General features: G+C 41.4%; 1 protein-coding gene across 1 annotated transcript in view; it reads right to left on the bottom strand.

The window, feature by feature from the left end:
• The window catches only part of CACNA2D3 (calcium voltage-gated channel auxiliary subunit alpha2delta 3), an 877,155-nt gene that overhangs the window by 257,829 nt on the left and 599,863 nt on the right, over positions 1–19,463 (bottom strand). Inside the window, exon 13 of the mRNA XM_052639295.1 lies at positions 15,444–15,577. Coding sequence (XP_052495255.1) covers positions 15,444–15,577 — 134 coding nt within the window. The remainder of the gene's footprint in view (positions 1–15,443; positions 15,578–19,463) is intronic.

Here is a 19,463-nt window from a genome sequence, read left to right as displayed (position 1 = left end):
AAATTTTATTTACTTATTTTTGGCTGTGTTGGGTCTTCACTGCTGCATGGGCTTTCCTTTAGCTGCAGTGAGCAGGGGCTGCTCTCGAGTTGCGGTGCACAGGCTTCTCATGACGGTGGAGTCTCTCGTATGCAGAGCACTGGTGCCAGGACACCTGGGCTTCAGTTGTTGCAGCGTGCGCTCGGTAACTGCGGCTCCCGAGCTCTAGCGCACTGGCTCGGTAGTTGTGGTGCATGGGCTTAGCTGGTCTACTGCATGTGAAGTCTTCCCCGATTAGGAATCAAACTTCTTTCTCCTGCACTGGCAGGTGTTTGTTTTTGTTTTTGTTTTTTTTAATTATCACTGAGCCACCAGGGAAGCTCTGTGGTATATAACTTACTATAGAATACTTCAGCATAGATGGTGTGATATAAATGTGTATCTCACTGCAATCTATATCTCAGAGGTACTCAACTGCCCTAATCAGGAATACACATTCCAGCTAATATATAAGCAAAAAGCAATGTATCTTGTTTATTGATTTCTAATACCAGAGGTTTTGTCAACTACCATAACGGGCATTAGAAATTATTTTATTGCTAAATTAGAGGTATCCATTCTTTGTGGATTGGTTTCATAGACTGCCAAGGCTCAGCCTTTCTCTGCTTGAACCCACATAAAGCCTTTGAGAGCTCGACAGGCTCTATCTTTAGGAATAGTGCCCCATGCCTGATTATTAAACAGTCTTGCCTCCAGTTGCTGACTCCAGCTTTATAGTCACCTGACTCCAAACAGAAGATTAAACTGACTTATGCAAATAATGCATTTGTTCTGATGCAAGATGTCATCAGAACATCTAAAAGGACACAGAGCTGGGACCTGAACTTTCAGAAGTTAGTTGGTTTTTGTGCATGCTTCCAATAAATGTTTCCATGGGCAGCAGAATTGGTCAGATCTGTTTTCACCATAACCTAGAAGACTGTGAGAGGACAAATATCCCTTAGCCTTAAATGTTGAAGCTGGCTTCCCAGGTGGTATGGTAAAGAACCTGCCTGCCAATGCAAGAGACACAAGAGACACAGGTTCAATCCCTGGGTCAGGAAGATTCCCTAGAGCAGGAAATGACAACCTGCTCCAGTATTCTTGCCTGGAGGAACTCCATGGACAGAGGAGCCTGACAGGCTACAGTCTATGGGATTGTAAAGAGTCAGACATGACTGAGCACACTGATCACTATGAAAAATTATCTAATAAATTTTAAATTAGCCTAACTGACTGGGATTGTTCACTGAAGGGACTTAAACCATATTCCCTAAAAATGAAAGCTATGACACAGTAGTGCCCAGTATAGGGACTGGCCCTCAACTTAGTAGGTGTTTAGTCAGTGAACGAGGTAACCAAACATCTGGTTCCATAAGTGTCCCTAGAATATATGGCTGGAGTAGATGCTTCTATTTGCTAACAACTACAGAGAAGGAGCAATGTAACTGATAAGACGGTGTAGGGGAGCAAAACTTGCCATGCTAAAACGTCTCGTTGGCATGAGGATTATTTTGAGCTGAAAATAATAATAATAATATGCATGTTAAGTCACTTCAGTCGTGTCGGACTCTGTGTGACCCCGTAGACGGCAGCCCACCAGGCTCTGCTGTCCACTGGATTCTCTAGGCAAGAATACTGGAATAGGGTGCCATTTCCTCTCTAATAATCAAGCCCCAAATGACTCAGAAAGAAACTTTGACTTTCCCCCTAAATGCCAGAAAGAATTTAGATAGACAGCCTGTTTCCAGAAGAGAGCTCCATGGGAGACACCTACAAAGAATATGGACTAGGTGTGGTGAGGAAAGCTCTTCAGAGGCCCGAGCCCACTCTATGTCCCTTGTCTCTATGTGGTGCAGCTAACGTTTATTTACCAAACGTTTCCTGTTCCATCTCCATGTCACTTGTTTTCCTCCCCTCCGAAATCCCAGACTACTGCTCACCATCTTTTTTGTCTTTAGCTTAAGATGATATTTAAGGCGAGAATTTTAGCCATTTTGGCAAGATACTCAGTTTTCCTGGGTCTCTCCTATGCATCCCTATTATTAAACTTTTGTTTGATTTTCTTCTATTAATCTGTCTCATGTCTGTTTAATTCTTACACCAGCCAAAAGAACCTAAAGAGGAGAAACTTCTCCTCCCAACAAGGGCCATGAAGTCCATACATTCTGAGTGCTCCTAATTCAGCCCTAGGTTGGCTTATCATCGCAAGAAAAATGGGAAATTGACACACTTCGTTTAGATTCCATGAAGTCTGGGGAAATCAACAGACCTTCAAAAATGTATGGTTCTGCCAATATAGCAAAGGGCCGCTGTGAACCTATGTATTATGGCCAAAGATACAGCCCTCAACACATTTTTGCATTTCCAGCCACCAATTTTCTTTTCCAAGTTTGTTCTTGTTTGCATTTAGTTGTACTTGGTTGAAAAATCTGTTCTTAATAATATTAATAGTTAAAATTAAGATTATTTTAACCTTTAAATAATTTAAGTTTAACAAAACCACTTTGTTTTCAAAGTAAAATGACCCACATATTTTAATAACAAAATAGAGTCAGTAATCTCACTTTAAAAGGAGAGCTTTTTTAACACAATACAGTTTTGTTGCATATGTATTGTCATGCAGTGATCAATATTTTTTAACTTAAGAATTCCATGCTTTCACATAACAGAAAACTAAATAAGAAGCAGATTGTCAAGTGCTATGATGGCAAACAGCTGCCAAAAAGCTATGATTTTTTTTTTCCCTCTCTCATTCCCTTAGTATTCTGTTGCAAAAGTTAAATTGAAATACTAATTCATTAAGCATTTCTCAATGTCTTCAGAAAACATACTACCATTCTATCATATCAGACTTTCTGGGAATTTTCCTTTCCAGTCTGGCCCAGAGTAATTAACTTGGCCTGAATCAGGACAGTAATTTAAAGCAGACAGCATTTATATTTTGATGGAGAATTGACTGTTAATGCTAAAGGAGTTCCACGGACCTGAATATTTTTGCCGGCCTCTCCCAATATCAAGTTTCTTTGGAGTCCACCTAAATTATGATGATGCCTGACCAAAAAAATCACATTCCACTCTTCATCCATAAACCATATCTTTAGCAAGAAAACCACCGTTAGGAACTTTTCCATCAGACCTAAGTAATGTAGTATAAACAATATGCCTCAAGCAATCAACCTTTTCCCCAACATATTGCTTTTAACAACACACATAGAAAGGGAGCACTGCAGAAATCTGGTTTACTCCCAGAAGCTCTCCGTTGTTCCATCTAAAATCAGTGACTGCCACTGAGTACCTTAAGCTGGCATTCAGAAAAACCAGCTGCTTTAGACCTAAACTTGGTCCTTCAGCTAAGTATTCAAAAGGAAAGACAAGCATGACCACTGTATTTCACGAATAATATTTGAAACTCTGTTATGGTACCACCATCTACTTTGTAGTCAATATTCTTTATTATTTTTCCCTAGTTCTTAGTGTCTCGTTGTACTTTAGTGTAGAGTGGAAGAAACAAACTCTAGCAAGTAGTAAAAAAGAGACTGGTGGTATGACTAAAAATAAATCTCGTATTGGCTTCCCTGAGCTAATACTGTGTGGTACTGTGTGCCAGGCAGAGAGCAAGGTCGCAGGGACACAAGACAGACTTTGCCCCAGTTCTTACATTATCATTGGGAATACCAACCAAAAACAACTTTTAAAGAGGGAAAAAATGTCTAGGTGCTTACTTAAAATAATTATAATTATAAATGATCAGACTTTCTATGAAGGAAATAGATAGGAATCTGAGATGGAAGGTCAATAGACATATGACAGGGATATTTAGCTGAGATATAGAAAATGGGAATAATTTTCCCCCCAGTAAAGGAGCAGAATGGGAGAGCAGTCTTTCCAGTTCAGAAAAAGATTGCTCAAAAGCCCAGAGAAAGGAGAAAGTTTTGGGGAATTCAAACAAACAAACAAACAAACAAAAAAAGGCGACCAGCATGGCTGATGTTTTGAGAGTGAGGGAGAGAAGTTGGTGATGGTGGGGTTCTGTTGATAATGATTTTCATGATGAAGTGTCTTCACTTGGAGGTAACATACAGGAAAGTACACTGAAAACCAGTAAATGCAAAACTAATGTAAGACATTATTTGTAAGGACTTCCTGAATACTCACTATATACAACAACAACTATATACCCAACAACCAAATATAATTCTGGCAGTGCCAAGACCTTATTTTAAAATTATTTTGCATTTTAACAGTGGCTAATGTGTAAGGACACCCCTACTCACTAAATTCTTCCATTGGAACATTACGGGAGGTCAACTGATGAATAAGCAGGGCACCTGAATCCTGTCCTTCTCAAAGGAAGGATCCTTCCCATGGAAACATTTGCTCCTTAACAGTGGGAGAGAAACAGACTGTGGGATGAAAGTACTCAGCTTTGCTTCATCTCAGGCCACCTCTAATTTGATCACTCAGGAGAGAAATCAATTATAAGAGTGATTAATAGTTGTTTCCACCCACCAGCAAACATGATGTTCCAGATTTTTTGATTAGACATAATGGAAATTGATCTGAAAACATGTTCCTTTTGCCTGAATAAACTATCGTCTTTGCTTTTTTTCCCCCCTTCTTTGTTCAGAACAAGAGAGAATTTCCCGAGGAACTAGCACGGAGCCTCATGCTTGGTCTGGACGTCTAATAGGAGGGCATATCATCAGCAGGTTAAGATCCAAGGAGCTCCCAGATGCCACATTGCTCACAAGCAGGTGTGAAAGGCCATGAAGGAATAATTTTTAATGGCAAGAGGAAGCAAAATAGTGGTCCTCTGACACTGCTCAACAGAAGCAGTTTAAGAGCCAAAGTCAGTTGAAATATTCTTATCTACGGTATCTTTGAGGCATGGCCTCATAGAAAATACATTTATATTTGGCACAGCAAGCCTGATGTTTTAAGAGTAAAAGAATTAAATATTTTACATGGGGAAAATCCTGCGTATAACAAGAGAAGAGAAACTGGCAGTTGATATCAAGCCACAGGCTGACTCTCTGGGATTATTTTAATTGTTCTTCATGCTGGTAATAAGAGGAATGTGTTCATTTTAGTTTAAAGCATGAGAATCAGCTCTGAGAATCTAAGCTGCCCAAATATCTGGGCCGTGAAGGGGAAAAAAGCAGTGCAAATTTGGTTGTGGTAGCCAAAATACCTTCCTCAGCTCTCCTAAGGCACAAAGGAGAGAGGCTCCTGCCACCCACATAGCAGGACAGTGGGTAGAGAGAGGGCAGGGTCAGAGATGTGGGAGGCAAGAGAGGACTGGGGTCATCTGTTCGGGCAACATGGGTGAAAATGAAGCCATGAGTCTAGCAATAACAGAGGAAAGGAGACATGCTCCCAAGAGTCAGTATTAGAGCCCAGCTGGGATGCAACTTATAAAGACTTGGACAGAAAGACAGAAACCTAGAAATGCCAACTTTTTGACACCCCAGTAAGAAAGAGATTTCTTATAGAATCTGCTATTCACAGCCTTAGCTGACCTGTTTCTATCACACAACCTTTTCTCCTCCCTGGTGGACTGGATGGCAGACATCTGACCTCAGTGGAACCATGGGCTAGAGTAAGTTACACCCTTTGCTCAAAAATGAACTCTGTTGGGTTTGAACTAGCGCACCGTGTAAAGCACTACAGCTTGTAGAAGACTATGTTTCACCCATGAATGATGGTTTACCAAAAATATGAAAATACTATTTGGTTTTATAATAGAACCATATTTACAACCTCCTAATCTTTCCTAACTGGACCCATCCCAGTACCCTGTTGTAAAGGCACAGTACATTATCTACCAACGTACTCTGTGTCTATATGCCTGACTTAGCAAGGATCCATGGAAACATTTCATTAACATAGATAAAGGGCTCCAGTGCCTAACGGCATGGAACCATGATGAATACCATACCACCATACCAACGGGAAATGTGAGCTTGGTCATAGATTAGTTTTAGATTCTACAAACAAGCCATATGCAGGACTCTATTGTCCTTCCAGTATCAATTCCCTCTGGGACTGTTTTCTTCCCCACTCTGTGAGATTCAGACCATCAGTGAGTAACTCCATCTCTCCTCTCAGTATGGGGTTGTGACCCAAACGATCTCTTACAGGCTTGACACAGATGCTGGAAGGAAAGGGACTATAAAGATAATGAAAGTTAGTGGATGGTAGAGACCATCTTTGTTACCCAGTAAAGAGAGCAGATGACACCACCCTCGTAGCAGAAAGTGAAGAGGAACTAAAAAGCCTCTTGATGAAAGTGAAAGTGGAGAGTGAAAAAGTTGGTTTAAAGCTCAACATTCAGAAAATGAAGATCATGGCATCTGGGCCCATCACTTCATGGGAAATAGATGGGGAAACAGTGGAAGCAGTGTCAGACTTTATTTTTTTGGGCTCCAAGACCACTGCAGATGGTGACTGCAGCCATGAAATTAAAAGACGCTTACTCCTTGGAAGAAAAGTTATGACCAACCTAGATAGTATATTCAAAAGCAGAGACATTACTTTGCCGACTAAGGTCCGTCTAGTCAAGGCCATGGTTTTTCCAGTGGTCATGTATGGATGTGAGAGTTGGACTGTGAAGAAAGCTGAGCGCCGAAGAATTGATACTTTTGAATTGTGGTGTTGGAGAAGACTCTTGAGAGTCCCTTGGACTGCTAGGAGATCCAGCCAGTCCATTCTGAAGGAGATCAGCCCTGGGATTTCTTTGGAGGGAATGATGCTGAACCTGAAACTCCAGTACTTTGGCCACCTCATGCGAAGAGTTGACTCATTGGAAAAGACCCTGATGCTGGGAGGGATTGGGGGCAGGAGGAGAAGGGGACAACAGAGGATGAGATGGCTGGATGGCATCACTGACTCAATGGACGTGAGTCTGAGTGAACTCCGGGAGTTGGTGATGGACAGGGAGGCCTGGCGTGCTGCGATTCATGGGGTCGCAAAGAGTCGGACATGACTGAGCGACTGAACTGAACTGAACTGAAAGACAGCCTGCTGGGAATAACTGAATAAGAGTCAAGGAACAAGTCAAAATAAACAGAATTGATCCCTAAATCTAGTCATGCCTCAAGAGAGAACTACATAGATATCTTGACTCTAGATCAACAAATTCCCTTTATGACCTTTACTGCCTTGAGTTGGTACTGTCACTTGTAAACAAAGACTGCTGAATAATCTATCATGCTAAATTGTTATTCAGACTTAGTGACTGTTTATTTTAAGGGCTTATTTCCAGAAGCTATCCTTTCATTACAGATAGTTGAAATTATTATACCATAATAGCAGAAACAACAAATCTAAAAATATGGAAAAAAAAAAAAAGAAAACTTGAAATCTAAAAAATTTTGTTTTCATTTTCAGCCCCAAACTTTTCTACTAGTTGACAGTCATCCATACAGGGTGTCAGAACATCTTTCCTAAATAAATGAAAATAATTTTATACCTTTGGTTCATAGTTTTGTAACACCAATTCAAAGTAGAAAAAAAAAGTTGACCTAACAAAATTCTACTTAATATAAAAATTTAGAATTATATGGAAGAGGATATTTGGATGAATATAAACAGCACCAGAAATCAAGAATGCACTCATTTTTAACATCACCATTCCTAGCAAAAAAAATAATTATAATAGTAATCTGTTTCAATGGAAATAAAGTACTGTAATATTTATAGTCTATGCCAGAATTATAATGACTGTAGGGCCAGAAGTGAAGTGTCTCAGCATGCTCTGCATGGTTTTAACACGGTTTCTAAAGGCTCTGGAGGCTATTAAATTTAATGAACCCATCTGCTATGAAATAGAGGTCCCAACGTAATCAGTTTCCTCCATGCCATGTAATGCAGATGGCATTCTCTGTTCCACAACCCAGCAGGACGGTTTATGTTTCTCTTTACGTGTGTCTTTTTGCTTTGACGATTTGAACTTCTTTGATATGCAGTGGTGTCTTGGGAAAAACACCGTCTATTCAGCTTCTAAGCCCCAACAACTTCCTTATGATGGCTTTGACCCTCCGAGTAATTGCTTCTAGGCAGTAAGATATTGTCGCCTAAAGCAATCACCCAAACGACTCCTAAATGGCCTAGGTGCCATTCTGAGATGGGAAAACAAACTAAATGTGCAATTTATCAAATGCAAAGCATTTTCTCCAAGTTGGACTTAGTAGGGGGTGAGGAGGAGGGATACATGTCCAATTTGTAAACGTAACTAAATTGGTTTGAAAGTTCCTACAAATTTCATACAGAATTGTATTACCAGCAGACGGGAGGGGCAGGGGGACTTGGTAATGAATTCTCATTATTTCAAACGGTCACTTTCCCACTGTTTTCTAAAAGATTTCTTTGCTTCCCTTCTGCGTGTCACTGTGGTCTGTGCAAACTCCCTTGGAGGGGTTCATCAGGAATGCGGATGCTTCCTCAGTCTGATGCACAGCAAGTTGGGCAGCATCCCCAAGGTGATTAGGACCCAACTGGAAAATACAAGTCATCTGCTTACAAATGGAACAAATCCCACTGTTAATGCTTTTTTGCTCTGCACCTAAGAGATAATGACTATGCAGCACAACGTGCATTCAGATGAGAAGCCCACGAATTTCAGAGTTCTAGTGTTCGCTGTTCTGTCAATTAATACATGAGATCTTATTAGATTAAACATAATTAATGTTTCTAACATTAATTCATTTATTTGGGCTTTACCACAAAAGCAAATTGAACAGAACAGCCAGGCAGGAAGCAGAATATTTAATCAGACCGGTGGTAACACTCAGGGAGAATGGATCCTGAAAGGAAAATTTTGTCCATCTTGATTTTAGATCAGGCTGGATTAATTGCAACCCTGGATTCTCATGCATAAAAATCCAAACTCAGCTTCTCTTCACAAACTTTTATCTTGATCTTGTCCAGACCCAGAACTGTATAAATTCATGTATAATTAATAAGGAGGGAAAGCACTATCCTTGCAGGTCATTTCAAACTATTCACTTAAGTATTAAATCAATTATATTATTATATTTGTTGCTGCAGGGTTTTCAACCAAAACTGATGAGTCAAGCAAAATAGGAATTATTTTTGCCTTCACCACAAGATAACTAAACAGAAAGATGATTTTTAAGACCACATTAATTAAGCAAATTTGTGGGACCAAGTGTTCAAATTTACTTGATAATCAACTAGTACCTATTTTCTTAGTATTTGGTAAAATAATAAATAAATCAGGAGGTTCACAAGTCCTAATGGAATCAAAACCACCTTCAGACTACAATGTCACAAGGAGAACAAGACTCTTGGAGACACTGCTGTTTAGCAGAAATGTTATGATAAAGAACAGATGTAATTTTACCATCATTATATAAATTAATTCAACCTTATTGAAATTCTTATCTTATGAATGTAAAAAGAAAATTGTTATTCTGTGACTATGTAAATAAATGTCTTGGAAAGACTCTAAAGAAAGTTGCTAAGGTAGATAATAAATATGTTCAAATATCAAAAAAAATTCCAAAGCACATTATTAAAATGGGCTCACCATGCCCAGCGCCAAGTGCTCCTGAGTTTCGTCTTTTTTACTACTACAAGCTGGAACATTAAGGTAATCCTGGATTGAGACTGTCTTGGATGGGTCAGGTGGTAATGAACTTGGAATTGCTGATTCCCACACCCTCTTCTTCTTCTGGTTGGTTCCAAAGTTGGTGGCCTCATCTTAGGAATGAGACTCTGCAGGTGAGTTTAGCATATGATTCTGATTTTTACTCCATGTAAATAGCAAAGGGAATCTCCCCTTGCCCTGGTTGTCATAGGCACAGAGGACTAGTTTGAAGAGGTGTTGCTTCTTTGGCCAGAGAGGCACCTGTTGGAGCAGTAGCTGCTTTCTCCTCATCCAAACAGGCCAAGAGGAAGATGGCACTCCCAATGTCCTTCCGAGGTTATCAGGTTTCTCAAAACCACCAAGATGATAAAGAACCTTCAGAACATTCTACTAGGGGATTAATTTATCAGGGTTATTTGCAAAGAGGGAACACAGAGGCAGTGCTAGGCTATCACTTCAGGGACAAGCGAATTCTGGGGGTTTAGTTTTAGGCACATCAAAAGGTTCTTGAAGAGACAGAAAAAATGAGCTCAGTCATCTTGACCTAGCATTTTAATTAATAATGAGCCACTTAAAGCATTATTTTATTTTAAAGTAAGTAAAGATGATCATGGCACAGAATGCAAATTTCACGTAAATGTTCAAGATGAAGCACAAGACTTCAAAGACAACGTCACTGCACTGTTTGCCAGAGCTGCTTCCAGACTTTTTCTCTGCCTCTTCTGTCAGTTCTTTAGTGGAAAAGCAGCAGTAGCATGGGTTTTCCCTCTCGTAACTGCCCCCATTATATGAACATGACAGTTCAGTTCAGTTTAGTCACTCAGTCGTGTCTGACTCTTTGCGACCCCATGAATTGCAGCACTCCAGGCCTCCCTGTCCATCAACAACTCCTGGAGTTCACTCAGACTCATGTCCATCGAGTCGGTGATGCCATCCAGCCATCTCATCCTCTGTCGTCCCCTTCTCCTCCTGCCCCCAATCCCTCCCAGCATCAGAGTCTTTTCCAATGAGTCAACTCTTCGCATGAGGTGGCCAAAGTACTGGAGTTTCAGCTTTAGCATCATTCCTTCCAATAAACACCCAGGACTGATCCCCTTTAGGATGGACTGGTTGGATCTCCTTGCAGTCCAAGGGACTCTCAAGAGTCTTCTCCAACACCACAGTTCAAAAGCATCAATTCTTCAGCGCTCAGCTTTCTTCACTGTCCAACTCTCACATCCATACATGACCACTGGAAAAACCATAGCCTCGACTAGACGGACCTTTTTTGGCAAAGTAATGTCTCTGCTTTTCAATATGCTATCTAGGTTAGTCATAACTTTCCTTCCAAGGAGTAAGCGTCTTTTAATTTCATGGCTGCAATCACCATCTGCAGTGATTTTGGAGCCCCCCAAAATAAAGTCTGACACTGTTTCCACTGTTTCCCCATCTATTTCCCATGAAGTGATAGGACCAGATGCCATGATCTTCATTTTCTGAACGTTGACCTTTAAGCCAACTTTTTCACTCTCCTCTTTCACTTTCATAAAGAGGCTTTTTAGTTCCTCTTCACTTTCTACCATAAGGGTGGTGTCATCTGCATATCTGAGGTTATTGATATTTCTCCCGGCAATCTTGATTCCAGTTTGTGCTTCTTCTAGCCCAGCGTTTCTCGTGATGTACTCTGCATAGAAGTTAAATAAGCAGGGTGACAATATACAGCCTTGACGTACTCCTTTTCCTATTTGGAACCAGTCTGTTGTTCCATGTCCAGTTCTAACTGTTGCTTCCTGACCTACATATAGGTTTCTCAAGAGGCAGGTCAGGTGCTCTGGTATTCCCATCTCTTTCAGAATTGTCCACAGTTTATTGTGATCCACATAGTCAAAGGCTTTGGCATAGTCAATAAAGCAGAAATAGATGTTTTTCTGGAACTCTCTTGCTTTTTCCATGATTCAGCGGATGTTGGCAATTTGATCTCTGGTTCCTCTGCCTTTTCTAAAACCAGCTTGAACATCTGGAAGTTCATGGTTCACATGTTGCTGAAGCCTGGCTTGGAGAATTTTGAGCATTACTTTACTAGCGTGTGAGATGAGTGCAACTGTGCGGTAGTTTGAGCATTCTTCGGCGTTGCCTTTCTTTGGAATTGGAATGAAAACTGACCTTTTCCAGTCCTGTGGCCACTGCTGAGTTTTCCAAATGTGCTGGCATATTAAGTGCAGCACTTTCACAGCATCATCTTTCAGGATTTGAAACAGCTCAACTGGAATTCCATCACCTCCACTAGCTTTGTTCGTAGTGGTGCTTTCTAAGGCCCACTTGACTTCACATTCTAGGATGTCTGGCTCTAGGTGAGTGAATACACCATCATGATTATCTGGGTCGTGAAGATCCCTTTTGTACAGTTCTTCTTCTGTGTATTCTTGCCACCTCTTCTTCATATCTTCTGTTTCTGTTAGGTCCAGACCATTTCTGTCCTTTATCGAGCCCATCTTTGCATGAAATGTTCCCTTGGTATCTCTAATTTTCTTGAAGAGATCTCTAGTCTTTCCCATTCTGTTGTTTTCCTCTATTTCTTTGCATTGATCTATATATGTGTGTAACTATGTATGTATGTATGTGATTAGTAAACCTAGAGCAATTTATTTAAATGATTAACATTATCTAAGCTAGATGTTACATTAAGACAAAGTTCTGTCCTCTTCCTCTCCAGGATCTTCAGGTTATGTAACCCCAGCCTGGATACTCTATATGTGTGATGTGTCCTTCACCAAAGGCACAATGTCCATCAGCCTCTCACTGGTGACACTAATTTGATGACCCAACTCAAGATTTTGCTGGAATCTCTCTCACTGTTTTCCTCCCCTCCCAACTAGTCAAAACTCTCTAGGGAAGCACTTTGAGACCATGAAAATATTCCACCCATCATCAAACTCTCCCCTAGGCTTAGCATCCTTGGATGACTACTGCCCTAATCATTCTTTACTAAAATGGCTGTCCATTGGTGATTTTCACACCCTCCACACCCACCAAGCAGCCTTCCATTGCCCACTGGACACTCCACTCCTTCACACACACTTCCATCATCTATGTAGTTCATCTCTCAGAAATTTGTTTATTTATCTAGAACACATGGATTTCTGTTTTATTCAAATTATAGTCCATTACTCTACTTTTTTTTTTTTATTTTGAGGTTCAAATTGTCCCAGAGCTGACCACTGAGAGTCCATTCATGCTGATTCTTGGGCCTTTTGACATGACTTTAGTGTCTGGCAGGCTTTTTTCTGTTTTATTTTTAACAATAAGACTCCATTACATCCAAGTACCAGAGTTTATGCAATTGATCTCTTATGGTTGAGGATTTAAGTAATTTTCAATATTCTGAAAGTGAAAGTCAGTCAGTCATGTCCAACTCTTTACAACCCCATGGATTATATAAAGCCCACAGGCTCTTCTGTCCATGGAATTCTCTAGGCAAGAATACTGGAGTGGGCAGCCAATCCCTTCTCCAGGTTCAATATTTTGAAATTACAAGCAACTCTGCAGTGAACAAACTTGTGCATATGTATTTTTGGGTTGTTGGAGGTTTACTTTCAGGGTTAATTCCTCAAAATAGGATTCCTGGGTCAAAGGGTGAATGTACATCTTCCTTTCTAGAAACGCCCCATTCTATCATCCCATAAGCAACATACAAGTGTCTCTTTCCCACAGCAACACCAACAAAGTTAAGCTTTTCATTTTTGGTACTCTGATAGGTGAAAGACATGGTATCTCACCATACTTTTATTTGCCTTTTCCTTACTATATATAAAGTTACACATACTTCATATTTTCAAAAACATTTTTATTATTTTTGTGGGAATTGTCTGCTCATGTCTTTTGTTCATTTTTTTTTCTATAGGAATTTTGGGGTTTTCCCTTTAATTTTGGAAAGTTCTTTACATATTAGAGTTATTCTTTATGTGTGCTATATGTTCCATATATTTTCTCCTATTTTACCATTTGCTTTTTGACTTTGCTTCTAGCGATTTTTTTTTACTTAACAAAAGTTGGGTTTTGTTTATATTAGTAGTCAAACCTATTTTTCTTTATGTTGCATCTGGATCTTGGAGTCATTGTTAAAAGCCTTTCTCTGGACTCATATTATAGAATAACTCACTAGATTTTTGTTCTACTGCTTGTATTATTTCATTTTTGATAGTTTAGGCCTCTGATTCCCTTGGATTTCTTTCTCGGGCATGATGTGAAGAAAATAACTAATTCTATCTTTTTCTCAATAGCTATCTAGTTTCCCCAAAAGCAGTTATTAAGCCCATCCTAGCCCCACTGGTTAGAGATGCTGCCTTTATGACATACAAAATTTCCATAGGTAGGTAGGTCTTTTTTTTTGGAACGTCAACTGATCTTTCTATGTATCCAAGTCATGGTCCCATAGAGACTCTCTTCTATATTTTTTAGACAGATGAAACAAGATGACAGACCCAACTGGCTGTTCAGAGTTTGTACAAAGAACCACTGAGTGTCTGGATCACTCTGATCCTGGCTGGCCACCCTCCTCCTCTCCTCTTCCCTGGCCATACTCAACCACATGTACAAGGAAGAGATGAAACCATCACCATTGTTATTCTGTTATTACTGCTAGTATGATGCTGACACAAATGGTGTGGCTTAGTTATTTCACTTCTATGATTCTAAACCAAACTGGGGTCAGATTCTGAACATGATAAAATCCCACAGTCTCCCTGGTCTCTCCTACACCAGAACTATCACATTTTTCAGCTTAAGACCCATCTCTGCTCAGGGTGATTTCTCCCAGGAGATGGCTACCCTTTCCTGACCAGTTTATATTTCCAAGGTCCCATTGTATGCTTCGAGGCTTTGGTAGGGGGGCGGTGGGTACAGACTGCTGTGCTGTCCCCAAGGATGGGTTCTCACATGCTGCTCCTGCCCTGCATTTGCCTGCAGCTGCCAGAAAAGCAGCAGGAATGAGAGAATTCATGGAGAGAAAACCCAGCCCACAGCAGCCATTGAGATCACTCTTGAGGATGGCTGTGTCTGGGTTATAGTGATTAATGTGATGTTAATCCTGACACAAATGATGGGAGAGGGGCCCTGTGAGAACATTTACAATCCATAAATGAAAAATGCCACTCCATCAGACTCATTATCACTATGAAAACTCAAGCAGCAACTACACAAGAAACTCAGCCATTGAGCCATTACTTGATGATTGGCAATGCTACTTCCTTTAAACTAATTCAACATTAGAACCTTTTTTGCTTGGAATTTACCTTTAGAATGAGCCCATGGCCACAGTTTCAATAACAACTGCTACCTACAGTCACCAAGGAAGCATCTTCTCACTTGTCCATGGGAAGAAAAGGCAGCTGTGGTCTCTACAGTGGCTCCAATTCACTATCAGAACTGAGCTTTGGTTCCACATTCCCAAGTTGAGACCCAAGATTCATTTCTAGGACTGAGCTTCTCCACTGATGGTGAGGACTGATTCCAACATGTCTGTTATCATTGCCACAATGAGAGAATTTGTACACTTGTGAGACAGGAAACAAAGTAGAGAAGACAGAAGCCAAAAGTGATTTTTCTGTGCTGACCAGACACCTTTCAGAAGAACCTACTGCATTCTCAGATATTAAGATTTGTTACCAACCTCACTTACCAAGAGACCAATGCAAACTGTACAAAAAGAAAGACGTCATTGAACCTGTTATTGAGGAGAAACAATACAACCGCCAACTTTCAGAATAAATCCAAGGATACTCTCCTATGCCAAGAGGCACCCTCAGGCTGTCCCCTGGGGCCCCCAAGTACTCACAGTGCTGTCAATGTACGCTTCAGTCCACACCACATCATGTTCCTGGTCGATGACTTTGGGCCGGCTGAGTACGTGGAGGTACTCCATGACATTTTCCTGCACGTCAGCCAAGGTGGAGATCTGGGTGAAAAATCCTGCCAATGGAGAAGCACCTTTAGTAAAGACAGGCAGATCTACAACTGAGAAGCAGGCCCACACCACGTCTCCACAGCAGTATCATGTCTCCTCTCTACCATCGCCCACTTCAAACACTGTGTTCACGTTAGAGACAGTGGAGTCGCTCAGTCGTATTTGACTCTTTGTGACCCCATGGACTGTAGCCTATCAGGGTCCTCCATCCATGGGATTTTCCAGGCAAGAGTGCTGGAGTGGATTGCCATTTCCTTCTCCAAGGGGCCTTCCCGACCCAGGAATCGAACCTGGGTCTCCCACATTGCAGGCAGACACTTTACTGTGGGAGAGAACAGTCAAGCAAAAAGAATAAAATAAAGAGCAATCACAGACTCATCTCCCAGAGTGAAAGTCACTCTATGCCCGACTCTTTGCGATCCCATGGACTATACAGTCCATGGAATTCTCCCGGCCAGAATACTGGAGTGGGTAGCCTATCCCTTCTCCAGGGGATCTTCCTGACCCAGGAATCGAACTGCGGTCTCCTGCACTGCAGAGAGATTCTTTACCAGCCCAGCTACCAGGGAAGCCTCTATCCCTCAGAAGAATCCCCCATTAATCCACTGAAGAATTTCTCTCTGATGGTTTTTTGTTGTTGTTGTTTAGTCAAACTGTGCTAAACAGTCGCTCAGGCTGTTAGTCGCTCACTCTATACATATACATATACACCTTCTCTGGTAGAAACCGGAGTGAGTCCTCTTTACATAAAATTTTGTAAACCCCTTCCTAATTTCATTTTAGTGTATTTATTTCCAAATAAACTACTTACAAATTCAGGAAAAACTACAAAGCACAACACTTAAAGGCTGTTATAGTTATAGTTACATATTGTTATAAACAGTTATAAATAATAATATAATTACAAATAATTTTTACTTTTTTGAAAATTTTTATTGGAGTATAGTTGGTTTAAAATGTTGTGTTAGTTTTGGGTGTACAGCAAAGTGAATCAGTTATACACACACATATTTCCACTCCTGTTTAGATTCTTTTTCCATATAGATCATAACAGAGTACACAGTAGAGTTCCCTGTGCTCTATAGTAGGTCCTTATTAGTTATCTATTTCATATATAGACGTACACATATGTCAATCCCAATCTCCCAATTTATCCCTCTCCCCTGTAATTAATTTTCTAAGGTGCACAAAATTTGCTAAACACTTGATAAGCATAGCCTCATTTATTCTTGACAACATGATGAAGTGGAGATGACTGTACCCACTTTAAAGATAAGATGACTGAGGCAGACCAAGCATAGGTATTTCACCCATATTCTCACAGGTATCAAGCGGCAAATACTGAAGGTGAATCAAGCTTAAGTCTCTTAATCTATGCCTTCTGCTTCTACAGAATTGTTCCCTTTGTGTGTTTGAGGTTGAAACTCCAGCTGAACCCTCATGTGGTACCAGACCTGCCTTTTGAATATGCTGGGTAGACATGATTTCTCAGTAACATAAAAAGTTTTAAACATGCTATCATCTTGAGGGTGAAGAGGCCATTATGCTCAGCCACTGCTATGTTCCTGTTCAGCTAGGGATCCTGTTGGCTTTGCTATGGGTTAGGAAATGTTAGAAGAAAAGGGTTGAACAGAGCACAGGTCTGGATCCCAGGATGGGTCCCTTCATTCAAACGTCTTATGGAAGGCAGTCTTGGTGCCTAGCACTGGTGGAGTAGAGGTCACCTAGACGAGCCTGACCCCTGCTTCCTGGGGCCTGTGAGGTCTGTGGCTGCTGACAACTACAAAATAGCAAAATCAACATTATAGAAAAGCACACAGAAGAGACAGAGTCAATCACTTGGCTATCCTGAGGAAGGGTTAGTGCAGCTGAACCCTGAAGGATGAGGACCAGTTAGCTAGAGAAAGGGGGGTTAAAGACTGTCCGGCAAAGCAAGGAATGCTAAGTAAAGGCTCAAAGTCAGAGTTAGATCCATTCCAGGAAGTGAAAATAGTTAAGAATGGCTGGAGTAAAAAGCTGGGGGAGAGTGAAGAGCAGTAAGGTGGTATAAGATCAGAAGAATGGGCAGAGGGATGGTCACATAAGATCTTGGGAAGGAGTTGAGACTTTATCCGACAGGCAAGTGGTCACAGAGGTCTTTTAAGCTGGGGGACACTGAATGGACATAGAGTCATGCTTCCTCCCCATGCCTCTAAATAAGGACCCTTATAATTAAGTTTATGCCAGCTTCTACTTGCCAACAAACAAGAGACAATATGTGTGCCTCTGAAGCCAGATCTGTCACAGCACTGGCTATATTGTTTACAGAACCTCTTAGTGTTTAATACAGGGCTCAGGGTAAGGAAATGCCAGCCCTTTTGTTATCCAGAAAGGACTAGGACCCTCCCAGGGCATTTCCAAACAAAAGCCAGCTGGTTTAAATTTGGTGTACCAACCCCAAACCAGGTTGGGACCATGTGGCTTCTGGCTTCCTGGTGACAGTTCTGCACAGTGCTAATTAACATGCATTGTCACTCCTGTCCACTCCACCCTCCTGGCCAAGGCCAGAGACTCGCCCATCCCAGTGGAAACTGGGCCCCAGTGGCTGATGAGACTGTACTTTAGCTCAGGATTCTGAAGTGGGGCAGATGTGCACCGTGGCACTCCCTCAGAGTTCAGGCACTCCTACAGGGAGGTCCATCCAGATTACTGTTCATGCAAGGCTTCCAAGTGGCTCCTCTTGGAGGCACAGCGGGAAAAACATGCTTTAAAGAAGATTGCTGGATGACAGCAAGCATCCACAGTTATCATCCCTCCATCGACCATGACTGTAAACAGTGTCTGAATAGGAAAGAAAACATTTCATCTCTTCTCTAGTAGATAAACCTTTGGCTCTGCATGAAGGGTCTTACAGAGACAAGCTCCACAGAGGACAAACCAAGAGACGTGTCGCCATGTTGAAAGGAAGAGGAGAGCACTCCATGGTTCTGGATCAAGGGGACACCCGCGTGAGCAGTTCACAGTGCAGTGCTCTTCCTGCTCTGGGCTCCTGTACTAAATGTGCAGGAAAGAGAGCCTCTCTTGGGATGAGTTTTTCTCGGTTGTCTGTGTTTTCATTCTGATCCTCAAAGCCAACAGTAAAAATCCCTGATTTGGGCTTTCCAAAATAGGCCCAAGAGAAGAGAGGGAATAAATAGAAAGAGGGGGATGGGAGAGACAGATTCTCAGTATAGAGGGGGAGTGAGAAGGAAAAACAGTCACACATTTGGAAGGAGATGGAGCTGAGGGATCATCCTCACTTGGCCTTGCTTATCATAATCAAAGTTCTGAAAAGTTACAAAAAGCTGGCTTCTCCCCAGAGCTACAGACTCATAGCCAACTGTATACCTGACACCTCCACAGGGATGACTAGCAGGATTCTCAGACTGAACTCGTCCAAAGCCAACTTCTGATTTCCTTGGCCAAACCCATTCCTCCCCCATGGGGTCTTTCCCATCTCAGCCGATGACGCCACTGTCCAACTCGGCCAAAAACTTAAGAATTATCCTTGACAGCCATCATTTCCTCAACCCACCCCATCGCTAATCCACCAGCATGTTCTTCTGGCCCTATCTCTAAAATATGCCTCAAGTCTAATTCCCCATCTCCACTACTCTGGCCCTACTCCAGACTCCACTGTCTCTCCCCCAGGGTACAGCAACAGGCCCTGGCCCCACAAATCCCCTTCGTTGTTATCTAGACTCCTGACAGCAGTCATAGGAGTCTCATAAAGTATAAAGCAGATCATCTCAGTGCCTAAAATTTTAAAAGAGCTTCTATTTAGAGTTAGCATAAAATCCAGATTTCTTACCTGACCTCTAAGACTCTCCCTCACCAGGCCTCTGCTTACCTGGATGACCTCATCCTCATCTA

Source organism: Budorcas taxicolor, chromosome 1, assembly GCF_023091745.1.
Source record: "Budorcas taxicolor isolate Tak-1 chromosome 1, Takin1.1, whole genome shotgun sequence".
Classification (NCBI taxonomy): domain Eukaryota; kingdom Metazoa; phylum Chordata; class Mammalia; order Artiodactyla; family Bovidae; genus Budorcas; species Budorcas taxicolor.
Note: the sequence above shows the minus strand (reverse complement) of the source record. Positions and strands in the feature narration are given on the sequence as shown.